The sequence below is a fragment of the Alligator mississippiensis genome, chromosome 8, assembly GCF_030867095.1.
Source record: "Alligator mississippiensis isolate rAllMis1 chromosome 8, rAllMis1, whole genome shotgun sequence".
NCBI classification, from domain to species: domain Eukaryota; kingdom Metazoa; phylum Chordata; order Crocodylia; family Alligatoridae; genus Alligator; species Alligator mississippiensis.
In genome coordinates this window covers 41,655,688-41,682,964 of record NC_081831.1, presented here as the reverse complement: position 1 = coordinate 41,682,964, position 27,277 = coordinate 41,655,688, and the positions used below count along the sequence as shown (strand labels likewise).

General features: G+C 46.1%; 1 protein-coding gene across 2 annotated transcripts; it reads left to right on the top strand.

The window, feature by feature from the left end:
• Window positions 1-34: 34 nt before the first annotated feature.
• On the top strand, window positions 35-26,824 carry MORC4 (MORC family CW-type zinc finger 4). 2 transcript variants are annotated; one of them, XM_059732708.1, is made up of 17 exons: window positions 35-1,953; window positions 2,031-2,103; window positions 3,074-3,206; window positions 5,450-5,668; window positions 6,578-6,724; window positions 7,999-8,164; window positions 8,467-8,595; window positions 10,685-10,804; window positions 11,297-11,388; window positions 13,106-13,204; window positions 13,640-13,768; window positions 15,427-15,504; window positions 15,942-16,002; window positions 17,583-17,773; window positions 24,600-25,326; window positions 25,533-25,825; window positions 26,602-26,824. In XM_059732708.1, the coding sequence occupies exons 1-17, from the start codon at window positions 1,909-1,911 to the stop codon at window positions 26,753-26,755; spliced, it is 2,856 nt and encodes a 951-aa protein (XP_059588691.1). In that variant the 5' UTR covers window positions 35-1,908; the 3' UTR covers window positions 26,756-26,824. The 2 variants fall into 2 exon arrangements, with proteins under 2 accessions (XP_059588691.1, XP_014454709.1); XM_014599223.3 differs by lacking the exons at window positions 35-1,953; window positions 2,031-2,103; window positions 3,074-3,206; window positions 5,450-5,668 and adding an exon at window positions 7,673-7,799 and having other exon boundaries at window positions 6,636-6,724.
• Window positions 26,825-27,277: the final 453 nt, after the last annotated feature.

Sequence of the window (27,277 nt, the reverse complement as noted above, 5' to 3'; positions counted from 1 at the left end):
AGAGGGGCTCCATGTGCTTTCCTAATCTGCTGTCATCTCCCTGCCCCTGAGGCAGTAAGTATTATCACTCACATCTTAGAGATACAGGCATAGAAATGGGGAAATGACTTGCCCAAACATCTGCCTTATTTCACTGAACTTGCTAAGGAGTTTGGACAAGTCTCCTTAATTTTATCTCCACATACCTACCAAGTTATTCTGTGTAAAGGGCTGGGGCCTATTCCAAAGCCCAGTGACCTACATGGAAAAACTTCCATTAACCTCAGCAGTTCGAGCCTTGTCTTTGGAAGAATTCCACAGTTTACAGAGATTTTAAGCAGTGTAAGCTCTACCTTTCTTCCACTGATACTTTTAGTTTTCAGCCACCTCAATGAAAGCTCCAACTACCCTCCAAACACATGCAGTTTCAGCTCAGTGTAAACCAGTACCAGAATAATAACTATGCAGACTTTGCCTGTGCTTAGGGTACAGGCAGAGACCATTGACTGGGTGTCTTTATACTTAGTCAGAAGTGGATGTATTATCACTTGCAAAATTAGTACAAAATGATGTCTGTTTGTGCCATTTGAGGTGAACCCTTGAAAACGAGGGCAATCTTGAAATCAACAAGGAGGCAGTGGAGGGATACAAAATGGCAGTCATTGCTTATATGAGAAGGCCTAGCATTATTCTGTACAAAGCCAGCTTTGGGGTGGTGACATGTAAAGAGGAAAACAGTGGTAAAGAAGAGGTGAAAGGTTGGCTTGAGGCTTGTGACAGAGGTGGAGCAATGGAAGGGGCCATGTATTGGTGGTGCAATTATACATGCATCTTGTGAGAAGAGGGAGCCAGAGTTCTGGGTCCAGCGCAGTAGGGATTCCCAGAATCCCTACTGAAATCCCTAGTCTGAAATCAGACAGAAGTCATGGGCTGCAATCAATCTACACAAGAAGCTTAATGAGGATTCCCAGAATCAGATGGGGGAAATGGAGAGCTGTGGCATCTTACAAGGAAAGAAAACTTGGGGGTTGGGATCCCTAAAGGTGTTGTCAACTTTTAAAATTAGATTGTATGTTTTGGGACATTTGTTTTGTTTTCTGAAAGGCTCAATTCCTAGAATCACAAGATGAAAGGATTCTTGGTGTTCAACTGCAAAATAACAATAATACTTCCTAGCCCTTATGGAGATGTGTGTCCTGTTTGAGGCACTGCTCTTGAGAAGGATTTAGGCAAGGTGGAGACAGTCCAGAGGAGAGCAAAAAGCAAGGTGAAGTTCAGAAATTGGAATGTGTGGGGGGTGGGGAGGAAGACCACAAAAGAGAGGAAAAACCTAACTTAATTTGCACCTAAGATGATTTTAGGTTAAACCGTTTGGGAAGAGTTTTCTCCTGTGGTTGGTGCAACACTGAGAGATCTCTTGGCCAGCTGTGCAGGCTTTTTAAGGACAAAAGAGGTAAATACCTGTCAGAGGGGCCCAGAGGGGTTTGATTCCGTCTCAACGCGGGAGGCAGAACCAGGTTCCTTCCTCCCTGAAGTCTTGTGCTTTTGATTCCCTGTTTGTAGAGAAGCCCTGCAGCCGCCCCTCCCTGCATCCCACAGGGCATGGGGGCAGACTAGGGTAACTGGTGGCTCCTGGAGGCCGCGAGTCACTGGCCGGGCGCAGGGGAAGGTAGCTCCAGGGCCAAGACCGGGCGCTGACCCGTAGCGGCCATAACGCAGGCCGCATGCAAATTAGGTCTCTGGGAGCCAATCGGAAAGAAGGCCCTCGACGGGCGGCAGCAGCAGGCCGCCATATTGCTGTACGGATCGACCCGTGGCGCGGGCCGCCATGACGCCGGACGCTACTGGCCCTACTGCAAGGGGGCTACCATCTTGCGGAGGGCCAGAGGGGGAGCGGGAGCTGGGGCTCACGGGGCGCTGGCCGCTGCTATGGCCCGCCGGCTGGGCACGGAGCAGGGCATCCGCCTTAGCGCGGTAGGTGCGGGGCGAGGCGGGCCGGGGGCTGGGAGCCGGGAGCCGGGGCGCGTCTGACTTCGTGTGTCCCCCCGCAGATGAGCCCGCGCTACCTGCAGAGCAACAGCACCAGCCACACGCGGCCCTTCAGCGCCGTGGCCGAGCTGCTCGGTGAGCCGCGAGCCGGGAGGGGGCGGGGCGGAGCGGGGCTGCCCCGCAGTTCCGCGGCCCAGGGCCGGCCGTGTTGCCGGTCGTCAGGACGTGGCAGGACCTGACACCTGCCCTCTCCTCTCCCCGCCCCTCCAGCCTCGCGGCGCGGAGCACCAGCCCAGCGCCGCTTCTCTGAAGCAATTATTCTTTAATAGACAATTGCCTGGGTTGGGGGCACGTCCTTTCGCACTTTGTTTCCTGCTCCTCATTTTACCTAGGTCAGGCTCAGAGCAAACACTCGTCTGCCGCACTAGGTCTCAGGTCCCATATCTTGTGCCCCACCAGGGCAGCAGAAGTGAGTTTCCTGTTGGAGCTTCCTTCCTTGTCCTGGAAGGTCCCTAGATTAGGTCCTAAAATCCCAGCCTTTTTAGGTATTAGAAAGGCAGTTATTGGAATGGCCTATGACATCCTAGAGGCAAGGACTTCTTGCCTCACCTCATTTCTGGACCATCCCAGCTACAGCATCACGTGTGCGAGCACAGGTGTATTGTGACATGCTCAAACCTGTGCAGGTAAACAGAAGGTAAAGTTCTTAATAAGACATTTCTTCTGTAACGTGTGGTGTGTCGAGAACACAGAGCAAAGTGTGTAAATGTTTTTTTGACAGTCATTTGTGATGATTTACATAACTCATTTGCAACTTCCTTACACCTATCTTATGTGGCTCTCCCTACTTTGTTCTGATAGAACCATTTTGCCACGTCATAGCATTTCCTCATTCTCTGTCCGTGCAAGTCATGCTTACATGCATACCTACAGAATGTAGTCAGCAGTTTGAGGAGAATATAGTATGTCTTATTTCTCTGCACTTGGGAGAAAAAAAGTTCAAAAATATTTTCACTTTTCAGCTCCCAGGAGATAATGTGAGAGCTTTGGGAGAGTACTTGAGCACCTGAGTGGTGCTGACTGGCCAGGTTTCTTCCTTCCACAGACAATGCCTCCGACCCTGGTGTAACAGCCAAGCTTCTCTGCATTGATGTTTTGGAAATTAAGGGAGAGGCTTGTTTAGCCTTTACAGATAACGGTGCTGGAATGACACCTCACAAACTTCACCATATGCTCAGGTAACTGCCTAAGAACTTGCCCCAGCATGGCCCTGCTACCCAGATTCAAGTGTTATGCACAAGTGCTGTCTGATACAGGCTTTCAGGTTTCAAGAGTCCCACTCTGGATGCACAATGAGCTCCCTCTTTGTTGCTCTCCCCTTCCTCTCCCTCCTAGTGTACAAGGTCCTAATATAACTGCTCTTATAATTACATATGCTCTCAAGCTGCTTTCTAACATAAAATCATAGAAAATTAGGGTTGGAATAGACCTGAGGAGGTCATCTGGTCCAGTGGTTTCCAACCTTTTTTATACTGCGGACCGGCAAACTCACTCAAAGAATTTTGCCGGACCAGGTATAGAAACTACTCCATTTACATATTTAAATTTAATTTGCATATTTATTTATTTATTCATTTTACATGGGGGGTGGTGGGGAGTTATGAAGATGGGATTGAGTTGGGGCATTGCAGCCGCAGGCACTGGGGGACCCGGAAGGGGAGTGGGCTGTGCAGGTGGTAGCCTGGGGAGGACCCAACTGGGGCTGCCCAGAAAGAAGGGGCTCCACTGCCTTCTGTAGGAGCAGGCACCAAAGCCACCTCCCCACCCTCTGCCCCAGGCATTTCCCTGCCCACATCTCCCTACTCCCCACTGCAGGTGGGGTTGGGGGGGTCATGCCTGGCCTGGCCTGGTTGCCTCATCAGGCATAGCCATAGTAGTAGGAGTGGGACTGGGCATACGGAGCTGGCTGCCTCCCTCCCAGGGTTGCCCAGCTTTAACCCGGAAGGTGACTGCTAGCAATGGAAGTTCATGCCACAACCTGGCAGCCAACCCTTTGTGGCCTGGTGGTTGGGAACCTCTGATCTAGTCCAACCTCATGCTCAAAGGAGGACCATCCCCAACTAGAGCATCCGAGACGAGGCTTTGTCTAGCTGGGTCTTAAAAACCTCCAAGGGTAGAGAATGCACATGAGGTACATTCTCCTGGACTCTCAACTTACATGTGACACACACATATTACATATATAGGGATTCCTCATTTACTCACCTGTCCCAGCCTAGTTGCTCAGTAACTAGTTTCCAGCAGGCCAGTTGCAAACTACTGTCACTTGGGAAGTGTGCGGGGTGGGTGGGGTTGTGGCTTGTTTTTTGTTGCCCACCAACTTCTTTACAGATCTGAAAGGGGGTTGGGGTAAGAGGCTGAGGAGCTATTATTTCTTCAGACCCTGTGAACACAAAACCACAGTTTTTCAGACAAGTGGTTCAGGAAGTGAAAACCAGAACCTTTGACCCCTTCCTGCTCTGTGTGGTGAAGGAGGAAAGCAATGTCTTGGTCTTAAGAGCTTAAAAGAACAAGCACTACGAAGTGTATGTAAAACTGGAGCGGAGGAAGGATGTAGCGGGCCCCTGTAGCCCCTAGCATTCTGAGAGCAAGATAGTTTCAGGGTACATGGAAACTCATTTTGAAATCTTTCTCCTGCAATAAGGGCATGGTTTCCAAACTGCTAAGGACTAGTTCAAAACAGGCTGGAGTGAGGTGTGGCAAAGCCAGAAAGTTGACACTCTTTCCTTCCCATTGCATTCCTTTCCCTTTTCTGTCACTGTGTGAAGTGGAGGGGAAGAGCTGTCTCCATTTCACATGCACAGCAAAGGGAAAGAGTGGATTAGGTTGTCTGGTGTATAGAGGAGAATTAGGAAGAGAGGATGCACAGTGAACTTGATGGTTATTGGCTTAGTGTGTAAACTCTGGCAGATTGCTCCTTCCTAGTAACTCCTTTTCACATCTATAAAATGAGGATAACAAGCCCTATGCTACAGAGGTTTAGGGATTCATTAGTACTTGGAGGTTCTTGGAGAGTAAATACGGAGCACAGGTTATATTAGTCATCAGTAAGTCATGGTTCTTTGGTGCAGTCAACATGGTTCAGCAGTTAAAGGAAGACTGGGTATCAAGATAATTGGCTACTAGTTATAGTTCTGCCACTGTTTTGCTTTGTGATCTTTGGCAGATCTCTTTTCTGTGAGCTTCCATTTCTATGTCTGTAGGATGACTTGACAATCTTTACAAAGTGCTTCGAAGTCTTTGGCTGGGAAGTTCTGTACTAGGAAAAAGTATTCATTTGTTTAATCCACTGTGTGGTGGGGCCTTGCATTTAAAATCTCTTTCCATTCTTCTTTCTCCCCTCCCCCATCCCCTCTTTTTGCTAACCACTATCTCTGAGGTAACTATCTTGTCTGACTCTTTCCATTTGAATGAATTCCAGCTTTGGCTTCACGGACAAGGCAGCGAAGAAGAACCACCCATCCATAGGGGTGTATGGCAATGGCTTCAAGTCAGGCTCTATGCGGCTGGGAAAAGATGCCATTGTCTTTACTAAGAATGGAGGTGCGCTCAGCGTGGGGCTCCTTTCACAGACCTATCTGGAATGTGTCCACGCTCAGGCTGTTATTGTCCCATTGGTACCATTCAGCCAGCAAAACAATATCCTTCCCTGAAAAGTGAGAGGGGCCATGCTTCCTGAACTGCTTATTAAGGGGAGGTGGTGGGGCGGGGGAGGGCAGCATGTGGGAAGAACAGCACTGAGGGAGCCCAAAACTCAGCATTTTCCGTAAAGTCTTTCTGCAGCACAGTGCTGGTAATGCAGACTGACTGGAGATGCACCTCAGTAGCTTTGCACAGTTTTGCCTGTATGTGCTGCTGTCTGTGAGTAGCAGCTGCAGAGGGTGTAATCTTTTCAAAGGACCACATAGTGACAGTGTTCAGCTCAGCACTTGAAGAGCCACTGCAGCTGGGGCGTAGAGTTGCATCCATCAAATGTCGATCCTTTTTTATATCAGAGCTTGTCAGGAATCCTTTGGGGTTTCCTGCTAATCTCTGTGTGGAATCCATTCAGTAACGCTAGCACCCCTTTGCAGAGTGCCCCCTTCTAGCATCCCAGTAGCGGTCTGCTCTGTGCTTGCCTCAGTTATACTTCTGCAACAGTAACACTCTTCTTTAGTGCATAACTCCGATGCTTACACACTTCCATTGCATATTCTGCTGCCTCTATGCCAGTGGGAACCCAGAATACACAGATACCCCTTAGCACATTTTCTGTACAGCCATCTATGCATAACATTACTCGTATGATATCAGTTCCTTACTTCTCCATGCACAGAAAGGTTGATGTCTGTTGGCATTTTCCACAAAGTCCCTACAGGGTTACTATTTCATGGCTCAGGTTCGCTTTGCAAATGTGCTCTTGAACTGTGCTCAGTCATGTTTCTGTTGGTGCTATAGCCTTACATGGTCCTTGCCTCTAATATTGGACAAGAACATCACTAATGTATAAGGAGGGAAGGGGGGAGATCTAGACCAGTCCTGTTCTTTCTTTGATTTTGTGGCTTCTAAAGAAAATGATTGTAACAGAAGACTCTGTGCCAAGCCTTGAGGCCATCTTGAAATATACTCTCTTCAACACGGAGGAGGAGCTGCTGTCACAGTTTGATGCCATTCCAGGCAAGAAGGGCACACGTATCCTCATCTGGAACATCCGCAGGTACTGGGAGCCCAGGCACGTGAGGAATTAGGCATTGGGAGGTGGAAAGCTGAATACTGAAAAAATGAGGGGAGAAGTACTAGTTCAGTGGCATAATGTTTGAGTACAAGGCTGGTCTGAATTACAGCAGGGGCAGTTCAATCCATCCTCCTCCTCCTGGTAGAAACACCAAATTTTATATAGCTTGCTATGTTTAACCCTTAAATGTAAATATGATATTATCTTACTCTGTGGGGATGCTTCTTGTTTGTAGCAGTCTTGTTTGTACCATTTTACTATGGTAGAGACCTGTTTTGCTATGGTCCTATTGTTGCTGTTTACTTCTGTTAACCCTGCAGATCCATCTCAGCTGGGAGAGAATGCTCACAAGTGTATTCTTCTGTGTGAAGCAATAGAATTGTCCTAAGTGCCCATGTTAGTAGCTGTGCTAGATGCAGCGGGTTTCACAGCTGTTGCCAAGACCTGGCTAGGACATGCACCTTGTGTTGGACATGGTGGTGTGTAAGAAGCAAAGAACGCAGCTTAAGTGTAGAATTTGCAGGGGTGGCAGTTGGAAAATTTTTCGTTTTGTGCGTAAATTGAGCACTTCATGTAAATCTAACCTAAGGGTGCAGTTTTGAAAGTAGAGACCTAGGCCCTCTGCTTCTCAGCTTTCCAATGCCAAATATTAGCCAATTGCTTCCTTTTCCTCAAGAGGGCAGGAACTTCTGTAGGACAATGCTTAAGACTTACATGGACAATGCTTCCTAAGGGCAGAAGCTTCCTACATTGTCCATCTAGATATTGCCTTGTACTCATTAGGATGCATTGGATTTCTTCTCCCTGTGTGTAATTTTGTTTGGGCAACAGAGCTAGGAATCAGAAGGTTGGGGTTTGCTTTTGTCTGCCACAGACATGCTTTTTTTGTAGTCAAGTCAGTCAAGGAAGTATTTCTTCCCTTCCTCATAGAACAATTTTGAGGTCTAATTCATGTTTATGAGGTGCTTGACTTTGATGCTGTGTGACTTAAGCCTATAAAAATGACTGCCCCAAGGGGAACAGGAAAGGAACGGGAACACTTTGAACTACTTTTAAGGTATGTGATGCATGACTCTGGAAATGGAAGAGTAGCACTTACAGGAACAGTTTTTGCACTTTTCCTATGTCAGGACTGAATTGAACTTTTATTCTGTTAGGTTTGAGGTTATTGCTTAATTATTCTAAATTTGTTTTGGTCCTAATACACCATGGCTGAGCAGGATGTTCTCCTAGCTCTTGTTTGTGGCATTTTTCAGAAATAAAGATGGAAAGCCAGAGCTAGACTTTGATACAGACAGGTTTGACATTCGGATATCAGACTTCAACACAGAGGAAGCAGAGAATCCTGGGAGGAAGCTACTACCTCCACACCTCGAGAAGATTCAGGAGTCCTCTGCGCCAGAAACAGAGTACTCCTTACGGGTGAGTCAGGGTGGCTGGAGTTAGCTCTGTAGAAGTGGTTGAGTGCTGAGACAAGAGTTGCACCATGTCTATCCCAGGCAAGCACTGTGAGCTGAACTACTCATGTTGGTATCAGACAACAGGAGCCATTCTCAGTTTAGGTATTCACATGGCATATAAAGTGTGTAGGACTGATGCCAAGTGTCTGTCTGTTTGGACAGGACTCAATTGCTTGGCTGTATGGGTTGGGACTGGTTGGGGAGTCGCCTGTTTGGTGAAATCTGTGTTCATTATGCTTGTCTTGCACTGTCCCCTGTTCTCAGGCATACTGCAGCATCTTGTACCTGAAGCCCCGCATGCAGATTGTTCTGCGACAGAAGAAGGTGAAGACTCAGCTGATGGCCAAGAGCTTGGCCCATATTGAATATAATGTATACAAACCCACCTTCGTAGTATCCTTACAGTTGCCTCATGGCGCTCCTGCTCCCATGGCAATTTCACTGCATCAAGGCAACTATTGGAACCAGTTATTTCCAATGAATATTAATCCCATGTCTATATTTAGGGTTGGTTTAGCTGGATAAGGACAATAGTGTAGAGTCTAACGTTAAATGAACACTCAGGCTGATTCTTGTTCTCCTTGCACCTTTCCGTTACCTCCGGAGAGGCTAGACTCCAGTTTGAACAGTTCATGAAGGAGTCCTCACAACTGCTTACAATGGAAGAAGTGAAAGCAGTATAAAAATGCTTGCACGCCTCAAGCATGGGTGAAGTCCAGCTGCCAGAAAGGAACTGATATGCCTCCATACTGCAGACAGCTGAATTTAAAACCCAAGCCAAAATCATGAGACTCCACATTTTTGTGTTGGTAACAAGGTCTTGACTGACATGCCCAGCTGATTTGGGCAAAATGCTTCAGAAATGTATTTTAAAATTATGAACTCCCTTAAAAGAGAATAGGGAAGAGCCTTATGAATAAACCAATACATTTGACTAGACCTTGGTTATGAAGAAAGGGGAGATCTTATTCAGCTCAAAGGTATTTATTTACTTGCTGACTTTATTTTTCCTGAAAAAATGGAAGTTGGCCTTGTGAGGTTTTTAAGTATTTTTGCATACAGCTAAATGAGAACATTTTTCTTCACTTGTTTCTTTTGATAATCTGCCCACAGAGTAAAACTGGTGTCCCATGTCAAAGCAAAAAAAAAAAAAAAAAAAAGGAAGCTGCACTTACTTGTTTAAAATCTCCACAAAATGGAGTAAGTCTTAAACTGAATATCGAAAAACCAAGTGTGCAGCTCTCCCCACCCCTTAAATGTACATAAACAGTGGTTCTTGTCTGAAAAGTAACTCTTGTCTTCCAGGATTTAGATTTGACTCAAATTCTGTATCAAATGTGGAAAAATTGAAGAAATCGATTTTTTTTTTTTTTTTTTTTTTTTTTTTCTAGCCCTGCATACAGAGTCAGGAATTGGAAAGCCAGTGAGTTGTTTTTTGCTTTTGTGCCATCCCCCGCAGTGTAAACTTTTGCAGGCTAGATGTTGCCTTCAGCAGTTTCTTAGGAAGCATGTTTTTGGTAGGTGTGCATAGCTTGACAGATTGTAGTTTAGTAAGCTATGGTGACACTGTTCAAAAAGAAATTGACTCTGACTTGTTGTCTGAGAGGCTTTTGTTCTGTAGAATTAGCACGAGTAAAAAGTAAAATTCCTCTGACTTAGAGGAATACATTATCTTAAATAAAGTTAAGATGGCATTCTGTGGAGAATATGCCATATGGATGTCTATGGTATAAATAGCCCTCTAAAAGGAATAGCCTCCACCTTGATGAAATAGAGCTATTGTTCATGTGTTCTTTCTTTTGTAAGCCTAGTAGCAGAAGTTCTTGTCCAGAACTGAACCCATATTAATTTAGAACTTGAAGAAAGTGGAATTTTATTGAGTGCCTTGGATTCTTCACTTCAGCATTCATTGAGGTTTATGAAATCAAATCAGCCAAACATCATCACCTTATTAGTGATTTGTGACTTACCTGGATGGTAACTGTTTGAGCCACCTATTTTAGACAGAGTTTGAATCTCTTACAACTGTAATATATATGACAATAGCTGTGATCTATAACTGTGATTTATAACTGTAATCTCTTAAAATCAATTCTACACCACTTTGAGAGAACTGGGCATGTTTTAACCTGGTTATCCAATTTGCTTATATCAGTCTGTTAAATCAGACAAACTGCAGTTGTGGTTATCCAACACTTCTGGCTGTGTATACAGGGCCTCTCTCTCCCTAGGGAACCAAGGTTTAGCTTAGTCTTCTTGCTAAAGAGGAAAATGTGTTGCTTTAGGAATGCAGCATCTACTCCACATATCATTCATTGTGAAATTATGAAGTGAAAAACTTGGATGGCTTACCTTTTGGTCATCCTTTACTCCGCTTTTATCCCTTCTGCCAATATCCTTCCTACAAAGCACCTAATTCTTTTCCCCTCTTCTCCCCTATCAAGCTTGCTGTCTGTTTCTCCTTTGACAAGGTTTTTCTCAGAATAAAAGAGTGAAGATTACCTTTGGGTTCAACTGCAAAAATAAAAGCCACTGTGGGATCATGATGTACCACAACAACCGACTTATCAAGTCCTACGAGAAGGTTGGCTGCCAGATGAAGGTGAGTGGTCAGTGCTTTCCCTCTGTGCCTCAGAAACGAGGAAGGGGGATGAACATATGGCTTCATGCGAAGTGACCCTTGAATAGAACCTTTCTTCTGGGTTCCATGGGGTTCCAGAGTTTCTCTAGCCTTTGTGTAGAAGGAATTGAACCTGGAAACCTAGTATCTGAGGCCCTCTCATCACAAGCAGTTTTTAGTGTGCATAGCTTCATTTTGATGCTGTCCTAGATTTGATAGCTGTTTGCATCTTCAGAGACCACTTATTATTGTTGTAGAGCCAAATGGTAGCAGGAGACTGTCTAATGCATGTGCTTGCTGTGCACATGGTACAGAAATCAGTGTACAGTATAGGATTATGTTGCCTTGGTTCCTTTGTTGCAAAGGAGTTAAGAACCATTCTTCCAGAGATGCTAGTTTTTTTTACCATGATAAGCAGAATGTCTGAAACAATTGTTTCCTTCTCTTTTTTTTTTTTTTTGGCCATTGGTGTAGGGAGATGGTGTGGGAGTAATCGGGGTGATTGAGTGCAACTTTCTTAAACCAGCACACAACAAACAGGACTTTGAAGAAAACAAGGAATACCGGTAAGGGGGCTCTGCAGCTGTTGCATGAGTAGGCTTTAGGTACAAAGTAGCTCTTGGTTGGCTCATCTTCCTTCTCTGATGCCCTTACCATAAAATGCCTGAAATCTGGAAAGACCATGGTCTCCTGAGGTGAGAAGGAGCACAATCTCCATGTTCACCCAGCTCTGTCTTCAGTGCATGTCTTCACCCATGAAAGACTCGTATGACCTAGAACATAGTCTGTTCTATGTCCGTTTGCTGAACACAGAAAAGCAGTGTTTCCCAAACTATGAGAACTTGAATTTCATCACAGGAAAATAAAGCCCAGCTATGTGCCCATTGAGTCTTCTGTTCACAAATTTCACAGAAGTTTAGGGCTGGAAGAGACCTAGTGAAATCATTGGGTCCAGCCCCCCTGCTCTGGGCAGGAACAGCAAGCAGGAGCTTGTACTGCCACTCTTTTATGCCCACCCTCTCTCAGTTACATGTGTAGTTGGGCACCCCCATCCTGTAGGTATATGCTACCTTGCAGGAACAAACGTTTTAGAAAAGGATCTAAGCATAGAATCTAGAAGAGAGCAGGGAGTGAGGATGAGCACAGCAGGACCATACAATTTTTTTTAAGCATCTAGAGCCCTTATTCAGTGTTCAGAAAGGGATCTTTCCTTCATGGGAGAAGGAAAAAGCTACCCGTGGCTGCTCCATTCTCTCTCCCTTGGAACAGCTACCAAAATCCTTCATGCTTGAGTTTGTACCAAATTTGCTACAAGTTCATTGCTGTCCTGAGTCTCAGAGAGTACTTCTAATTGTATATGTTAATCAGTAGCTGGATGGGACATTTCATTAGACCATAAGGGTAAATAACTTTGGCTAAGGGACCCTCTTTGGAGGGTGGGGAAGGAGGAGGAGAAATTCGCCCATATTTTAGATAGGGTTAGCTGTATTAGCTAAACCAGTGGGGGACAGTCTTTTTCATAGGTGTGCCACAAATTAAGCTCTGTACCTTCTTAGAATGCCAATTCTGATCTTCCCATGTCAGATCTGCTGCTTTCCTTTGTTCTGCTGGCCCCTTTCCTCAATCTGCTGTGTGCCACGCATAGAGGGTGGCTGTGTCACTTGGCATCTGTGCCATAGGTTGGCCACCCCTGAGCTATACCTTCAGTTTTAAAATGATGCTACAAAGCCACTGGGTAAAGGCTATCAAGTATGAGTTGCCATCCTTGGCCCCATTGTGTAAATTCATACTACTGATAAACTTTTGGGGTCAGAAATTAGTGACTCCCTATGTATGTCCTGACTCCTTGATCCAAGAGGAAGCTCTGATCACCTGGTTCTGAAGACAAGTGCATCTCTTAGCCTACAGGGTGTTTTGTTCCTGTGAAAGGTTCAAAGACAGTTTGAAGCAGCAAACTGCTGACCCCAGGGACCTTGAGTTAGGAGTCTTGTGTACTGGAAACACTTAGATATGATTCTGAAGTGTGGGATGAATGATATATACTGGGTTAAATCCTGGCACAATATAAGCTGTGTTCTAAAATCCAGGTAAGCCCAACAGTAGCAAGCTTATCACGTTTTTGGGTCCTTATCACCATAGGATGTGTGGGTGTCTCTGGCAAGGGTGGCAAAAGACAAAGGCTGGTAGTAAGGGAGGTCTGTTGCTCTACACTTCTTAGCTGTTATCTGGTGAGAAAGACAGCAGGATCTGCCTGAGTTTTCACTCTTCTCTTTTTCCCACTAGACGGACAGTTACTGCCCTGGGACAGAAACTCAATCTTTACTGGAAAGCAAAGATGGCCCGGATGAACTTGGGAACTTCAAATGCATCCAGCATGATAGCGTGAGGACAAGTTTTACAGTAGTCTAATCTCATAGTGCAGCATTAAAAGCAGTGGGTCTTTCATCTGCAGAGACAGGGGAGAGGGTTTAGTGGGTTGATCTCCACTTTTAATTGGGCGATCTCGTGACAGACTAATAAATGCCATCCATGTCGTAAGTTTGGTAGTTTCAACCCAGTCCATTGCTTATGTGTGGGGATGGACAGAGTGGGTAATGAAAGGGATGTTCCTGATGAGCGCTCAGGGGAATTGGCAGGTAACTGGAGGGTAATGTGGTCTTCCCACCTAGAATATAAGGTGTCTCAGCAGAACTTTCTGTTGCTGTTCAGGTGCTAATAGAGTCCAGCCTTTCCCAATGCACTGGGGATGAAATGCAACAGGCCCTCAATGCTTTTCTCTGCATGTAGGCCATTTCAGCCATGTGTCACTTTTTGCAGAGAGAGACCAGATCAGACATGGGTGCAGTGTGAGGAGTGCTTGAAATGGAGGAAGCTGCCTGACAAAATAGATCTATCGTCGTTACCGGAGAAGTGGTTTTGTTACCTCCATCCACACCCCAAGTACAAGTAAGGAGCTTGCTTGTTCCAGTCCTTGGGAAACCTTTCTCCCTATCACTCCATACCCTTCAAATACACATACATGTCATGCCCACTTTTGCTGGCTTTCATTCTCCCTTTTGTGTGGATGTGCATGTACCTTAAAATGTAGAAGCCCCTCTGGTCAGGTTCATATCTGGACTTCTACACTTTTCCATTGGAAAATAAAAGTACAGATCTAAAACAAAAAACTCACCTGAAACACAGGTACTTAACTGTGCTAGTTCTTATCTAAGTGCTTTTCTTCTCTCTGCTGCATCCGTTGCATCTCTGGTTATACTTTGAAGCATTGCTTAAGTGCTCACATTGTTTAGTTGTTGCTTGTACCTTCCTTCTCTCCCCGCCCATTTATCTCTCCCCACCATTTGGGCTAGAAAAAGTGGCCTTTTAAATTAAGCAAGCAACCAGGAATGATTGGAACTCCTTCAAATGTTCTGAGGGAAATGAATAATGAAGGTGCTAATAAAAACCATGCTGTCTATTGTTCAACAGTGCTTGAGAGGAGGAGAATTAGAATTGTATCTTACTTTAGCCTTCTTTTATGATGATTATGTGAATTGTACACCATAGAGCTTTGCTTTCCAACTAGGTAAACTGGCTAAAACAACTATTAGAGAGGTGACTTTATCACCTCTCGAAGCATAATGTTATTGGGCTAGCCAATGGGATTTTACCAAAGGACACTCCGCTGCAATCTAAAAGAATTCTTGAGCAGAATCAGTTTTAACAAGTAATTCCATCTTACCTACTAACATTTGGATTTCCAGAAAGCATCTGATAAATTCTTCATGGGAGGATATTAAGGAAACTAATTATGAGGTGAGAGGGTAAGAAGGATTGGGGGACTGTTCAATATACTACAAATTTTGCCATCTGGAAAAAAGTTGCTGGTAATATTTATTTCTGCAGTTGACACATTGATTGTGAGCATCTTTAAAGGGGCCTACTTCATCTGCTTTGGTACATGATTGCTTAGTTGAAAGTCATTGTAGACAACAGCAGAGTAAAGCACATTAAAAGAAACGATTAAGATTACTTTTACGTACAGATGGTTTCTAAATTAACGGTAACTACTCAGGGAGAAAGACTTAATATCATTATGGACAGTTCAAGGAAAACATCTGCTCACTGTGCAGTTGTGGTTTTCAGAAAACGAAAAACCAAACCCACCAAGATGTTGTTTGTAAGATGCTTTTCAAAAAGTGTGTATGGGGGGAGGGGAGTGGAATAAAAAAAATTACCCTGGATTATTATGAAACCTTTCCAATGGAATACTTTGCTTGGCACACCTCTTAAAAAGGGTTATGGAAAGTTAAATAAATGTATTGCATACCTGACACACTTCTTTTGGAAATGAGATTAAATTGAATAGGACCATGTAGTTTAGAGAAGAGCTGTGGCTTAAGATATGTAGTATAGTTTATAGTACCAAGGTCGTCTTTTGAGCACGACTATTTATGATATAGGAACCACGGAATGCTCCATCAAACGTAAGAATGATAAAGCAACTATATTTTATATGTTACGTGATCAATTTAGGGAAGTCTGGGAGATTCTAAAAATGTTGGGAATTTGTAGAGAACAACTGTTGTAGCATCCTCAGGCACAATGGACTGATCTCATTGCAGAAGCTGCTCAGCACCTGAGGAACAGGAGCTCAGCGATGAGGAGGTGAATTCCAGCTATGACAGAAAGTTCGGGAAACAGTTAAGTATGTACATGTTTCCTCCTGCATGTCAGCCAGGAGCAGCAAGGAGGCAGCAAACAAGTTCTCGCATCACATTTTCTGTTTTTACACATCCTACTGGTAGGCAGTGATGAGACTAAGGAAGCAGCAATACCTCTCTGACTAACAGTGGTGCAGGTGACCTGTGCCAGTGTTTCAAAGTGGGTGGTGGGTTTCCATCAACCATGTCCAATTTTGTTTCCCTCCCCCACTCTTAAATTCTGCCCCTCTGAGACTCCTGTAATTAGCCTAAACTATTTGCTTGTTCAACTCATGTAAGTGGTATGACTGCTGTGGCAGTAAGCTTGCTTCACACTGAGAGGAATCTGTGCACTTCCTACCAGTTTCTACTGGCTAGTTCCTGTTGAGTATTATAGTGAGAGAAAATTCAATGTTTTCTTCCTTTTCATTATTCAGAGATCAGCCCTCAGACAGGAAGCAGAGAAAATCATCATCTTTAGAAAACCTGGAGCACCAGGTGAGAAGGAAGAGGGAGTGCAGAAGGCTTTGTGTTTTGGAGATGGTTCAGAGAGCAGGGGACTCCTGTGCTTCTGGGGATGGCAGCATCTCTTCCCACTCCCTTTATTGTTTTCATTTCTGCCATCTGCTGTGGGAGGAGATGACACAAGGATCAAAAAGCATTGGATGAAATGAGAAGAAAATTTATCTATGCACATCTTGGAGATATGAATACCAGAGAAACACTGACATCAGATGTTAACAATGTGACAGGGCTCAGGACATCTACAACCCCCATGCACCACTCTTTTCCTCAAATTCTGCCTTGTTAAAGGGGCTTGATTTTAACCCCTTCAATAGAAGAGGGCCTGGTATCCTGGGGTTGCAGGGCTGGTTTTGTTTGGCCCTCTACCCCACTTCCAGGCTTACTGGTTATGTAAAGACTCTGATGTTTTGAATTTTCAGGAGCACTGTCTTTCGGACATGGCTGCCCAGGATGGGTTCTCCAGGCAGCTCTGGCTGTTGCAGCGTATGATCAGGTTGGCCGTCCTTTAGGGACAGTTCCCTTCCAACAATCACCATGGTATTGAAACATCTTCCTGCCGCCCTCCATTCCCAGCTTAGTCTTTTTGCATGCTCTTTTTCTAAAGGTACCTTCATGTTGCATGCTAGACTAGCCTTTCCTGATCCATTGGGAGGGACAAACCTGGCGAGGACAGGAGAACTTCTCACCCCACCCCCACCTTCTCTTTTCCTTGGGAGGTGACTCCCAATAAACATTTATATCCCAAAGTACGTAAGTAGATGAGGCTTGATCACTGTACGAGGCATTCAATCTGTTTTGAGCCTAGGAAGTCTTCGGGTGGTTACTCTGTCCTCACTCATGTTTGTCATCTCTTCTTGCAGTAGTGGCATCAGTTCCTCTGCTGTCTCCTTATTCATTTGTGTTTCTTTCATGACAAGGTCATCCCACCATATTGCCAGATGCATGTCTGTAGAAAGAAAGTCAGTTTGTCTCTTGCATGTGTCCCTGTGTAACAAGCATGGAAGTTCTCTTAAAGTGCTAGGAAGCACCTCACATCCTGGCTTGGAGAAGCTAAAGCACCATCCCCCAAACTGAGAAAGAACCAAACTCTGTCAGTCCTAAACACTAACCAGTCCCACCTGTTAAATTGACAGTGGGGGAGGAAGGAGAGAGGAATTCTCCTTTAGGCCACTGACTGTGAAGCTGTTTGGTTCAGTCCTTGGCTGATAATGGCAAAAAAGACCAGATTCGATATCCAGCTAACAGAGCCCTCTGAAATGGTCACCACTAGGGGGAGATTCAGGGTCACGCACTTGTGTGTGTGTGTGAATGAGGAAGGATTTCTAATTGCTAGAGGCAATGGGGATTTTTTTTCGGTTGGCTGAACCTCAAGCATGGGAACCACTGAGGGGACTTGGTGTAATCCCTTACTGGTGAGACCTGCTGAAAAGGGGGCTCAAGTTGAACCATCAAGTGGCCTCCTCTGTTGCTTTCAGTTCGGTTAAATATCTGTCCAAAACTGCAGCTGTCTTGTGAGAAGGGGCCTTGGTCTTATGATGTTCCCTTCCTTCCAGGTGTCATCCCCTGCTTCAGAGCCCTCTCCTGCTGAGAATGACTGTATCATAAGTTCTGTGAAACAGGAGCCTGAGGAAGAGGCCTCTGATGGGATTGCTGGCTCTAACACTCCTCCACCTGCTCTGGAAAAGTTCAGTGCTGCCCATTGGACCACTGGGCCACTAAAGCGAAACATGTTGCAAACTGGAGGGTAGGTGGTAGGGTGCAAATTGCTGCACTCTCGTCAGTTATGCATCTTCTCTTACCCTGGGGCTGAGCCTGCTTGCTCCTGGAGAGGAAGAGCATGGGATGGAGTGGGAAAGGGTGAGCTGAGAATCTGATCAAAATGGGTGTCTGCTGGAGCCAGCAGATTTGCCTCTGTTCCTCTGCATGTCTTTTTAACTAGATGTTCTGGACAGTTCAGCTTCTCTACTGCTTTGCTGGCATTGGAATGGGAACATGCAGGGCTCTGATAAATGAACCGTACAGTTCTGTTTTAATTGTGGCTCCAACCAGCGTTACTATATTTCCTGCCGAACTGTCAGTTCTGTTCTTAGAGCAGCACTTGCTGGTTCCCAGGTGGGACATTGGTGGAAGGGATGTATGGCAGAAGGAGTTTGCTTATTTCCCTACTGGGTACCTCTACTAGGCACATCTCTGCCTCTCTAGCTTCTCCCCAGTAGTACCCATACAGCCTACCCTTAACTGCTAAAAGGCCAAAAGTTGGAATGTTGCTGTCAAAGAGGAACATGTTGCAAGGTATGTGGGTGGCTGTGTTTTATATGTTCATTTTTTAGTTTATAAGCAGACAAGGTTCTTTAGGTAACTGTGATATCTTTCATTAGACGAACTAAATTTTGGTGCATGAATTGATCCTTGACCTTTTTAACTTCAGACAAGGAGAGAAGAGCAGTGAGAATAGTGGAAGGGCCACCTTTATGTACAGTCAGTCTTGAGCTGAATTCCTGTTGGATATCCTTTGTGCTATGCTAGTTGATTCTCTTCCATTTCCTTGAGTTAGGGGAATGCACTTCCTATCATCAGATTGAGATAGGAGATTCAGCAAAACCTGTGAAGTCACCTCTTGTAAGAAGCCAGGTTCTAGCTGAAGAATCCAGTCCATTTCTGGTAACTGACAGGTGAATAGTTTTTTCTGGCCAAGAGAAGCTTCTTGGGGAAATCTGAATTGCACTTCGGGTTTTTAGGTGTGTGTTTTCCCCTCCTGTATCTTGTCCTGGTGTTGTCTGCATCATACTGGTAGTCAGTGAACTAACGTTTACGTTCATTTGAGTGATGTAGTACACCATTCTATCCACTTGGTGGTGCAGTTTGTCCATTTTTCTATAAGACTGCTTGGGGAGAAGAGCATTTTGTGGTGGTGGCTTGTTTGCTCTTATAGTTAAATGGTAGCGCAAGTGCAGTGGTGAAAGTAGACCTTCTCAAGCTGATCAGTGAAGTACTGGTAATTAACATGCAGCTAGCTTATTGCCAACTTCTAATTCAACCCTGAAGGAACTTGGGAATATGGGATGCCTCTTTTCCATCTGAAATACTTGCTGCTGCTGCAGATGGGAGAGAGGTGTGCAAGAGAATCTCTGTATTAAAACACATTTTATGCTATGAAAAGCTTGAGAACTTCTAGAGTAGATGGTGAAACCTGCTGGTGGACTAGATGGTGACAGTAACTTCATTTCCTAAAGTCTTTGCTAGGCAGCACGTGGGGATGGGAATAGAGGGAATACTTAGTTTGCCAAGCAAACAAGGTGTCTTTAAGCCTCCCTCAGAGGCATTGGTGCTGGCTACAGCTAAGGCTGGGAACTTTGAAGTGTGCCAACATTCCTGCTGGGACTAAAGCCGAGATTCCTGGCTAGGTCTTGCTCCTCCTCTCAGGGTCAGACTGATTACCATATTTGGGGGTTAGGAAGGAATTTTACTCCATGGCCAGATCGGTATGGACTGTGGGTTTTTTTGCCATCCTCTGTAGCAGGGGACATGGCCCTCTACCCGGGATCTCTTGAGCACATATTAAGAACATTTCATAGAAGCAGGACATTGACTGCTGTGATTCCCCTGTTTTACCTGTGGCAGGTTAGGGTGTTATGTCTGTGTTGTCAGGGTTGATGGTAGTCTTATGTAGAGTTTAGATTATGGATTGTCCTGCCTCAGGCAGGGAGTTAACTAAATGACCTCTGGAAGTCCCTTCTTGCTTTACATCTCTCTGACTCTTGATTCTGTGATTTCTGGGCTGAAAGTAAAGGCTAACTTTTGAGTGACAGAGTACCACAAAATTCAGGAAGGCAGAATGGAATGAACCAGACTGGAGTTTGGTCAGGACAATGGTCTCTTACTCGAAAGGAATGTCAAAGTCACAGCATTTGTTATCCACACACAAGAAGAGACAATAATGCCCTAGCTGAGTTATTTAGCCTGATGGAAGTTGGATTAAACAGTGGCAAGGACTTGTGATAAAGTAACTGGCTTAGAGGAGTAGTCCACAGAGCTGCTTCTGTCCTGGTACTGCAGCATCCTCCTGTTCCTCTCCATTCCCACCACCTAAACTCTGATCCATGTCCCAGTTGCATTTTGTTTCAGCTATGGGAGCTGCTGCTTGTCTCCACCCTGAACTCTTGACTTGATGCACTGATGCACAGGCTTTTCAAAATGCTGCCAACAGGCTCCACACCTGTGCTTCCGTCTCTGACCGTGTCTCGTGTCTTTGCTACAGATCTCATCACTGGCTTCTCCTTGCTTTCAAGGTTCTGCATGACACTTGGTCCTTGTCTATCTCTCTCCTCCTTACCTCTGCCTTCTATTTGGAGTTCTTTCTTTGAGCCAGTGTACCAGTATTTCACCTTTGTTTCTACTTGCTCTTTTCAGAGGCTTTGAGCTCAGTGCCTTACTTGCAAGATCTGCAAAAAGATAGGATTGCAAATCCTTAATATTCTACAGCTAACAAATCTTGATGAATCTGAGTGCTTTGGTCTCTCACCTTCTCTGTCCTTCATGTGTTGGCTGGCAGGCTGGCACTGTACAAACTACAATGAAAACTACACAATAAAACAATAAAACAACAAACAATAAAAAGAAAAGAATATGCAGTCTTACACTTGGAGCAAAACTAAACAGCTCAAAGATCAGATAAAAGGGACATAAACAAGCAGCCACCCCTCTCATGGCAGATGAGCAGTGTATTTTTCCAGGTAGAAGTTGTGTTCTGGTTTCAGTTGGTGTGGGTGGGAGTCAGCCATCCAACTCCCTGGTTTGTATAGATTACATTTGGGATTGGGTATTTTAAGAGGGCAGTTTCCTGTTCCTTAAATTGATGTTATATTAAAAACAAACAAACAAAAGACCCTTCCATTCTAGGACCCTGGATACACAAGCATTGCTACAGTAGCTCAGAGGGGGAGTGTACTCTAATGGGTTGAGTTTGAGGAGGAGCAGGGGCCTGAGACTTGAGCTCTGATCCCAACTCTACTGCAGATTCTGGCTTTGGCAGGTTACTTGCGTGTAAAATGAGGATCACAACAGGATCTTAGGGTTGTGGTTCAGTGTGAAGATTCTTTAGCATCTGTATCATAGAATCATAGAAGTAGGGTCGGAAGGGACCTTGTAGATCTTCAAGTCCAACCCCCTGCCTGGGCAGGAGGAAAACTGGGCTCAAATGACCCCAGCCAGGTAGGCATCAAGCTGCTTCTTAAAGACCCCCAGGGTAGGAGCCAGCACCACTTCCCTTGGAAGTTGGTTCCAGATCCTAGCCGCCCTAACTGTGAAGTAGTTCTTATGGATGTCTAATCTAAATCTTCTCTCCAACAACTTGTGGCCGTTATTCCTTGTTATCTCGGGGGGCGCTAGGGGAAACAAGGTCTCCCCCAAACCCTTCTGGTCCCCCCCCTAGTGAGTTTATAGACGGTCACAAGGTCCCCCCTCAGCCTTCTCTTGTGAAGGCTGAACAGGTTCAGGTCCCATAGCCTCTCATTGTAGGGTCTGCTCTGCTATCCCCAGATCATGCGGGTGGCCCTCCTCTGGACCCTCTCAATGTTGTCCACATCTCTCTTGAAGTGGGGTGCCCAGAACTGGACACAGTACTCCAGCTGTGGCCTGACCAGTATCGCGTAGAGGGGGAGGATCACCTCCTTGGCCCTACTTGAGATGCACCTGTGGATGCACGATAAGGTCCGGTTAGCCCCACCGACCGTGACCTCGCGTTGTTGGCCCACGTTCATCTTGGAGTCAATAACGACTCCAAGATCCCTTTCTGCCTCCGTGTTCTCAAGAAGGGAGTTTCCCATTTTATAAGTGTGCTGCTGGTTACTACTGCCCAAGTACAGCACCCTGCACTTGTCCATATTGAAACGCATCCTGTTTTTGTTAGCCCACCCCTGCAACCTATCCAGGTCTTGCTGCAGTCTCTCCCTCCCTACTAGCGTGCCCACCTCACCCCAAATTTTGGTATCAACAGCAAATTTAAACAGGTTGCTTTTCACCCCGTCATCCAAATCGCTGATAAAGAAATTGAACAGTGTGGGCCCAAGGACTGAGCCTTGGAGGACTCCGCTGCCCACTTCCCCCCAGGTCGAATATGACCCATCCACCACCACCCTCTGAGTACGACCCTTCAGCCAATTTGCAATCCATTTGACCGTGTAAGGCGTCAATGCCACAGGCACCTAGTTTTTTAATGAGGATGGGGTGGTTGACAGTGTCAAAGGCCTTGCTGAAGTCCAGAAAGACTACATCCATGGCGACACCTGCATCCAGTGCTTTTGTGACCTGATCGTAAAAGGCAGTCGGGTAGGTCTGACATGACCTGCCCCTAATGAAACCGTGCTGGTTACCCTTGAGCATCATCCCTGATGCCAGCCCATCACAGACGTGTTCCTTGATGATCTCAAAGAGTTTCCCCAGGATTGAGGTAAGACTGACGGGCCTATAATTGCCCGGGTCCTCCCTCCTCCCTTTTTTAAAGATGGGGACCACATTGGCTATCTTCCAATCATCTGGCACCTGGCCCAAGCACCACGAGGTCTCATAAAGCCGTGCCAAGGGCCCTGCAATAACCTTTGCTAGCTCCCTCAACACCCTGGGGTAGAGAGCATCTGGACCTGCTGATTTGAACACGTCCAGCCCCTCTAGAAGCACTCTAACCCGGTCCTCCTCAATCTTAGGTCTGGAGGTGTTCCCCTCGAGTCCATCTTGAATTACGGTGGGGGAGTCCCTGTCCCTGCACAAGAAAACGGAGGTGAAGAATTTGTTAAAAAGGTCTGCCTGCTCCTCTGGCGCAACCACCAGATTGCCCAGCATATCTTGCAGGGGCCCACGTTTCCCGGTGCCTTCTTCATCCTCCTGTATATTTGAAAAAGGACTTTTTATTATCTTTGATCTTGGACACTAGTCCTAGCTCTATGTCTGCCTTAGCTTTCCTAACAACCCCCCTACAGGCCCGAGCAGCGGAGGTATACTCCTCTTTGGAGATAGCCGCCCCCACCCCCCCGGGTGTAAGCTGCTTTTTTGGCAACCAGGCATTCCTGGATGTCCTTGGTGAGCCAGGGGGGCTTTTGGGCACTCTTGCCCCCCTTGCTTCTTGTTGGGATCGTCACCCCTTGGGCCCTGAGTATCGTCTCCTTAAGGAACGACCACTCATCTTGGGCACTGAGTTCCCTTGCCCTGGAGAACCCCAGCGCCTCTCCCACCAGTCTCAACTCGTTAAAGTTGGCCCTCTTGAAGTCTAGGGCTATCGCCTTGCTGCAGGTCATTGTCACCCTGCGCTGGATGATGAATTCCAGCAAGTGATGATTGCTATCACCCAGGTGGTCAAGGACCTGGAACCCCCTTACCAGATCATCGCCTGTGGCCAGGACCAGGTCCAACAGGGCATTTCCTCTGGTGGGACTGCACCTCCTGGGTTAAGTGGAGGTCATAGATTCATAGATGTTAGGGTTGGAAGGGACCTCAATAGATCATCGAGTCCGACCCCCTGCATAGGCAGGAAAGAGTGCTGGGTCTATATGACCCCAGCTAGATACTCATCTAACCTCCTCTTGAAGACCCCCAGGGTAGGGGAGAGCACCACCTCCCTTGGGAGCCCGTTCCAGACTTTGGCCACTCGAACTGTGAAGAAGTTCTTCCTAATGTCCAATCTAAATCTGCTCTCTGCTAGCTTGTGGCCATTGTTTCTTGTAACCCCCTGGGGCGCCTTGGTGAATAAATACTCACCAATTCCCTTCTGTGCACCCGTGATGAACTTAAAGGCAGCCACAAGGTCGCCTCTCAACCTTCTCTTGCGGAGGCTGAAAAGGTCCAGTTTCTCTAGTCTCTCCTCCTCTTGGCCAGGAACCTCCTGGAACCATCCGACCTGGCTGACTGCTCCTCCCAGCAGATGTCTGGGTAATTTAGATCACCCATGATAACTACATCCCTTGCCTTAAGTGCCTCTGCAAGCTGGCCCGAAAATTCCCGGTCCAGCCCCTCCCCTTGGTTGGGGGGGGTCTATAGTAGACCACCACCATTAAATCCCTCACCCCACGACCCCCTTGAATCTTAACCCTGAGCGCTTCAGCTTGCCTCTCCGACCCCATTTTGCTGCCAGAGGATGTGTATTGCTCTTTGACATAGAGCACCGCACCCCCTCCCTTCCTTCCTTCCTTCTCTATCCCGCCTGTAGAGCCTATAGCCCCTAATGCTAACTGCCCAGATGTGGGATGAATCCCACCACATTTCTGTAACCTCTACTATGTTTGGGTTTGAACTGGCTATTCTGTATAGTGCTTTAAAAGTAAAGCTTACCTCTAACATGGCATTAGGACAACCTACAGCAGTACCAGTATCCAGTATTTTTGTGGGACCTCCCTCCTCCCTATCCTTCCTATGCATCTGACCTGTGTGGAGAGGAAAAAGGAGAGGGATGTTGATCCCAACCATTGTAGGCAATCAGCATTACCCCACAAAGTACTAGCTTGCTCAATATGATGGGGTAGCAGCATGTTGCTGCTGTGCAGGAATGTTCAAGCTGGCTGACTTACTCTTCTCCTTCACAGCAAGCACAAGCTGTCTGTGGAAGAAGAGCTGCTGGAAAAGCGGAGACGATACCAGGAACAGGTGGAATCTTTCCCCCCAGATCTTACTAGTACCAGTCCCCCCATTTCTTCTCTTCAAAAGGTTTCCACTAAAGCAAAACAAGATGACTGCTACAAGTCCAACATCAAGGAGGATGTGAGTGTGACTGAGAATATGTGCCCGTGCCTTTCCAGAGACCAGCAGGATGTATCCAGTGGCACCAGCCACCCTGGGAATCTCTGCTCCAAAGACAAATCTCCAGCACCTGACAGTCCTGTGGCAGGTGTTGAGGAGGAAATGGCTGTTGTCCAGGGGGACCTGGAAGAGCAAATGCCAAACTTAGTAGCAGAAAGCCAGGTAGCAGGTGGAAGTGTCTGTGTCAATATGTATGGTAGCATGGAGGAAATGGGCAAGAGGCCCTTTGTGGCTGTTGTGGGCATTTCAAAGACTGCTGCAGAAAGTGGGGCTCCCATTCAGCTGATCCCTTTGGGGAGGGAAGAGAGACTTGACAGACCAAAGGTTGAGGAAAAAGTTTTGAGCTCCAATGATCCTCCCCTTGAAGGGGACAGAGACAGAGGAGACTTGCAGGAATTGACGACTGTGGATCAGAAAGACACAGTGAAGCAGCAAGAACTGAGAAGAGCTGCAGAGAATGTCTCAGTGGTACTAAAGAGTGTCTTGGCTGAACGGGATTTGCTCCAGTGCAAGGTAACTTTACCGCCAGGCTGTGAATTCCAGTAGGGCAGGTAAGTCCCAACAGGGAATTGGATGGGGAAAATAAATCCCCACTTCTTACCCTCTGCTGTGAGGGAGGTAATGGTTAGGGTTCCTTCTGTACTCCACCTGGTTATCTGCTTTTACTTTGTCACTTGCATGCTGTCTATGTATCTTCACGTCCTGTTTCTTTAACTCAGGTGGAGAAACTAGAGCAGGAGAAGTGCAACCTGAGGGCAGACTTACTAAAAAGCCAACAAGAATTAGCATCCCTCAGAGCCCAGGATACTGAAGGCTTATACTGGAGCAAGAAACACATGGGTTATCGTCAGGCTGAGCTCCAGGAGCTGAAAGCAAAGCTGGAGAGGACCACAGAGGAGAAGACTGAGCTAAAGGAGAGACTCAGGGAGACGGAGATGCACCTGGAAGTGCTAAAGGAGGCGCATGTTTCCTGCAGGAGTCCAGAAAGGGGAGACTCAAAAAGGTCAGAAATGTGAGTTAACCTGTGGATGATATCATGGTGATGATGGGGGAGAATGTGGGTTAATATTATCTAGGACAATAGCTTCTAGGAGTGCTTCTCTAAAGTTGAGGCCCTGAAGATGCTGTGTGAGTGACAGTGGATCAAAATGTAAGGGTTCATATGTTGTACAGGGAAGGGGATTACTGAATCCAAGGAACTGCCCAGTCTTGATGGGCAGCTCACACAGAGTCCCTTTTTCCAGTTCTGGGTTCTGTTCTGCAGGACATTGACCGTACAGAGCATTCCTGTTTCACTTACGCAATATTGGCTGCTTTAAGGAGTGGAAACTATATCATGAGATAGAAATGCCCTGTAGGTACCAAACTCTTCTGCAAGCATGGGACCCTCCATTTTCATGATGATCTGACCTGTTAGGTCAGGCCTGTATTTTGATAAAACCTGTGTTCAGGGGGAAAAAAACCTAACTTTGGGTTTCTTCCAAGACATAGACTCTCGGTGTGGAAAGTGTGTACTGTTGCCCCGGGTTCTGGAGGACTAAATGGCTCTGTTGAGAGAAAAGTTGACAGGAAGCTCATCGCAGAGCTGGCACCAGAGTTGCAGCCGCCTTATTTCTGGTGCTGTATGTTGGCCCCCAGAACCTCCTCTCAGATCATTCCCAGGGCAACACTGTCTTTGGGATGGAGCTGAGAGCCCCAGCTAAGGGAATTTGTTTTAGGAAAAAGGAGTTGTATTGGGACCAGTGCTTGTGTCTCTGATGTGTCTCTTGGCTTTGCTTTCACCTACAGCACTATGGAGAAGCTTAAGAACTTGCGTCTGAAGGTCACTCGGCTCCTCTCACTAGTACTCCCTCACCTGGAACTGCAGGATATTAACTTTGAGTCAGATCAAGTGGATGAGATCTTGCAGACTGTGCTGGAGACGAACCACATGTCAGAGTAGCCCATCCTACACACTGCCATTGTGCCTTTTTGTACAGCAGCTTTAATAAACCCAGAATTTCTGTTCCCACTCTGGGTCTTCTTTTCATTTCAGTAACAGTGAGGGCTTCCTTTTTCATTTCCTTCTAATGGCTCTATAGGCTTTTTAGCAGGAATTTGTGGAGATCAAATTTCACCCTCCTCGTATACTAGCCAGACTATATTTTGTTTTATTTAAAGCTGCTTTGGGGATTTGCTGGCTGATTTCTGGAAAGTCTTATCTCTGGATGACTGTTCTGTCTTACACATTGCCTTGTTTGTGATAAATAATCTGGCAGGAGACCAGATTCCTTGAACTAATTTTATCTTTCCAATTTGCTTTGGGGACCCCTGGTAACACAATGGCATTGTCCTGGTGTTAGTTTCACTGAAGAGTTTTGGAACTGTGTTGATTAATGATTTGATTCTTTCAGCAGATGGTACTCTGTGTAAGACCCACCTATTTGCCCAAACTGTCCTTTACGTACATCTTATGTACTCCTCC